The 3,151-nt window shown below is 33.6% G+C and overlaps 1 protein-coding gene across 2 annotated transcripts in view; it reads left to right on the top strand.

Moving 5' to 3' along the window:
- The first annotated feature begins 2,342 nt into the window (after positions 1-2,342).
- tdrd3 (tudor domain containing 3) overlaps positions 2,343-3,151 on the top strand; it is a 15,967-nt gene continuing 15,158 nt past the window's right edge. For both annotated transcript variants that reach the window (XM_014003025.1, XM_014003024.1), the window contains exon 1: positions 2,343-2,533. In XM_014003025.1, coding sequence (XP_013858479.1) covers positions 2,496-2,533 — 38 coding nt within the window. In that variant the 5' untranslated portion in view covers positions 2,343-2,495. The remainder of the gene's footprint in view (positions 2,534-3,151) is intronic.

The following is a 3,151-nucleotide window of genomic DNA, read 5'->3' as shown; positions in this document are numbered from 1 at the left end:
TCCCCCACCCTCCACCACACACCTGTAGAAACTGTGGAGGAAGGAGCTCTCGAGCCCCGCTTGTAATTTCTTCACAATGTTAAATTTTCAGCTGTGTGTCWGTTCTTTACTAATAAAGTTATACTAGTCAGCTTTTCCCAGAAGAAGAAAAAAACATGTGCTTCTTTCCACTATCTCTAATAAACAACATGACATGTTTTATCTGTCAATTTGCAGACAAGATAAACCATAAAATTATATTTTCCTCATAAAGAACATATAAGCTTGGATCGATGAGGACTACAAGTCATAAAAAACAAGCAGATGATCTAAAGTTTTTCTGTTCTGAAGTTGATAAACTTGTTAAAAGATCAATGAATAATCCTCCTAACATTATCATGATTTATAATCAGATATAACAGAGTGGTTGTTTTTTGTTAGAAACACAGAAGGAAGCTTAAGTGACACTTCAAGGATTAAACAAATTCCTTAAAACATATCTATATTACAACTAAACAAAATATYGGATTATAATTTGTAATTTAACAATGGATTGTCTGAGTTTATTCTTTATAAACAAACATTCTTACCACTAGTCAACAACAACAACAAAAGGTTGTGTGACATTATTTGTCCTTTTCCTTTACTAATTCCCTCAGCTGATGTATTCGAAGCATCCATCTTTGAGAAGTGCAGCTATGATTCAGTGTAATTATGCTCCCATTATTACTTTGTCATTCTGCAAAAAGGCAAAGTGCTGGGGCAAATTATCACTCATAGTTAAAACAATTTTCTGAAAGATTTGTATGCAAGCAGTGCTGATCAGGATTTTGTTCTAATGGATTGGTTATGTTTTTTTTTTCTTTTCTTTTTCATTCAAGGATTAACATGAACTCTAATGTTTCATCTGAATGAACCCTTTGGCACGACTTCAAGTTTGAATGTCTTTGAATTCAGCTTCTCAAAATCGTTTTATCTTCAAAGAGCCTTTTTTTTAATAAAACACCACGAAGGCCATTTGCATGACTGCAAGCAATATGTTAAAACTCCTCGTCTGGACAAACACAAGCGTTGTGGCATTGTGCATATTAATTTTTGCATATGATGATCGAGTCGACTAAATCAGTTAAAGAACTGCCAAAAGGTTATATTTTCAAAAGCCAAATAATCTAAAATTTATTTGTGTGATTCTGATTTGAGCTTTTAAATAAGCATTCAGCAGAAAATCCATCCCAACGAGTTTAACATCTTGTTTCTTCCACTGAATATGTGAGCTTTGTTGACATGAATATTTGTCACTGAACAAAGTTCAACAACAACAACAACAACAACAACAACAACAACAACAACAACAACAACATACTTTACATGTGAATAATTACTTTGAATTGAGTGTATGTTGTATAATTTTAGTTGTATCAAAACACATCTTGCATCAGTGGTTGTAATTTGTACAGTTCAGTCTAATTTTAGACTCTATTGTCTGAATAAAAACAATGTTCTTCAGTTGGGCTTTGAAACATGAGTTTCAGAATGAAAACATAAAGAGTCTGACCTAATTCAGAAGACATTATGTTCACCATGAAGCTTCACTGCCTGCATGCTTCTTGCAGAGCAGTTTGGAGGTGGTGTTTTGTCAATTCAGAGTGCATTTACTGCCATCATGTGGATTTAGTTCAAAATGTCCATCCTGGTTCTGTTTGACCAGATTTAGGAGTTTCTTTGCTAAATGATGCTCACAAGTTTTGCTTTACACCAACACTTTGTAATAAGATGCATTCTGAAAATGAATTAAAAAGAGTTAAATAGGCTGATGCATAAGGAAGTAAAATGCCATAAACATTTCCCTTGTTTCATTATAACATTTTAGAAGCAATTTAAGTTTTACCATTTTTGAAGAGAGGCTCAAACCAAGCAAAACGTAGCAAAATGAAAACAAAGTAGCAGAAAGCTAGTTAAAATTAAAAACTAAGCTACAAATTAGCAAGGAATAACTAAAAGCTAAAATTTGCCTAAATTTATCTTAAACTAAATGTATCAAAAGGGTAGCTAGTCTCTGATCATTTCATTGATTTTAAGACTTTGCTACTTTGCTAGAATGTAAAATGCATTTTACTTATATCAGAGAAGAAGACAATTTAGTTTCTGCTTACACAAATCTTTACTGAAGTCGTGCAGTGATCGGCATTCACGTTATGTTAGCAGAAAAKGCTTTTTTCTAGTTATTATATTGTTGTTATAAGCAGTATAGTAGTAGTCTTGTTTAAATTTATGACTTGGTGTAAAAATGCACGTCTCTTCGACAAAAGGTTTAAAATGCTTTTTGAGCCTCTCGGCACTCCGTACTCGTACGACGCACTAGTGACGTTTTACGGCAGGTTTCTTCAGTACTCTCTTCTTAACGAGCATTGCTAGGACGATAATATTATGTCTCACAGCGTCAGATAATCACCATTGAAGTGAGGTCCCGCTATAAATCCAGTATTTTTATTCACACATCCGCAGTTTGGACAAAAATGACCGATTTGACAGATTCTCTGGTGAAAGAGGGCTGGTAGGTAGCATGCTTGCTAGCTTAATCTTAACTCTATTAGCTTAGGTGTTGAATAAAAGCAATGTTTGCATCTTGAAGTTTTGGAAGTAAACCACATCATCAGTTAGGACACCCTAACCCTACTTGTGGCAACGTAATTGTGTTTCTAAAAGCTAAACTTAAACCGTTTACTCGTGAGWCCTGTCTGCTAGCTAAGCTAACTTTGGCTTCAACAAACGCTGGGTTTTTTTTTTTTTCGCGTCAAACATGTTTACAGCACGCGGGATCGATAGTAATTTGAGCCAAACTGTTTTAAAAATAAAACTATGTGATTTCCTAAATCTGTACTTTGAAGGACCTAAGCGTTTTACAACACAGATGAGATGATGACCAAAGTGCTGTACACAGAAAAAAATGTGTAAATAAAAGAATACAAGCAAAGCATAAAAGTACAGTAAAATACAAAACMGGCTAAAAATGTCACTTGTCTTGTATGTATTCTTACTGTACTTTTTACACATTTTTGAAGGTTGTTAATGTAAAATAACCACATCTATATCATATATGATGCTCCTCAGTTTGATWACAGGTTTACAATTTACAGTATTATGAAAATAAAGTGCAATGATTATTTTAACA

Source organism: Austrofundulus limnaeus, unplaced genomic scaffold, assembly GCF_001266775.1.
Source record: "Austrofundulus limnaeus strain Quisiro unplaced genomic scaffold, Austrofundulus_limnaeus-1.0 Scaffold16, whole genome shotgun sequence".
NCBI lineage: Eukaryota > Metazoa > Chordata > Actinopteri > Cyprinodontiformes > Rivulidae > Austrofundulus > Austrofundulus limnaeus.
The sequence above is the reverse complement of the archived record's forward strand: the minus strand, read 5'-3'. Positions and strand labels throughout refer to the sequence as shown.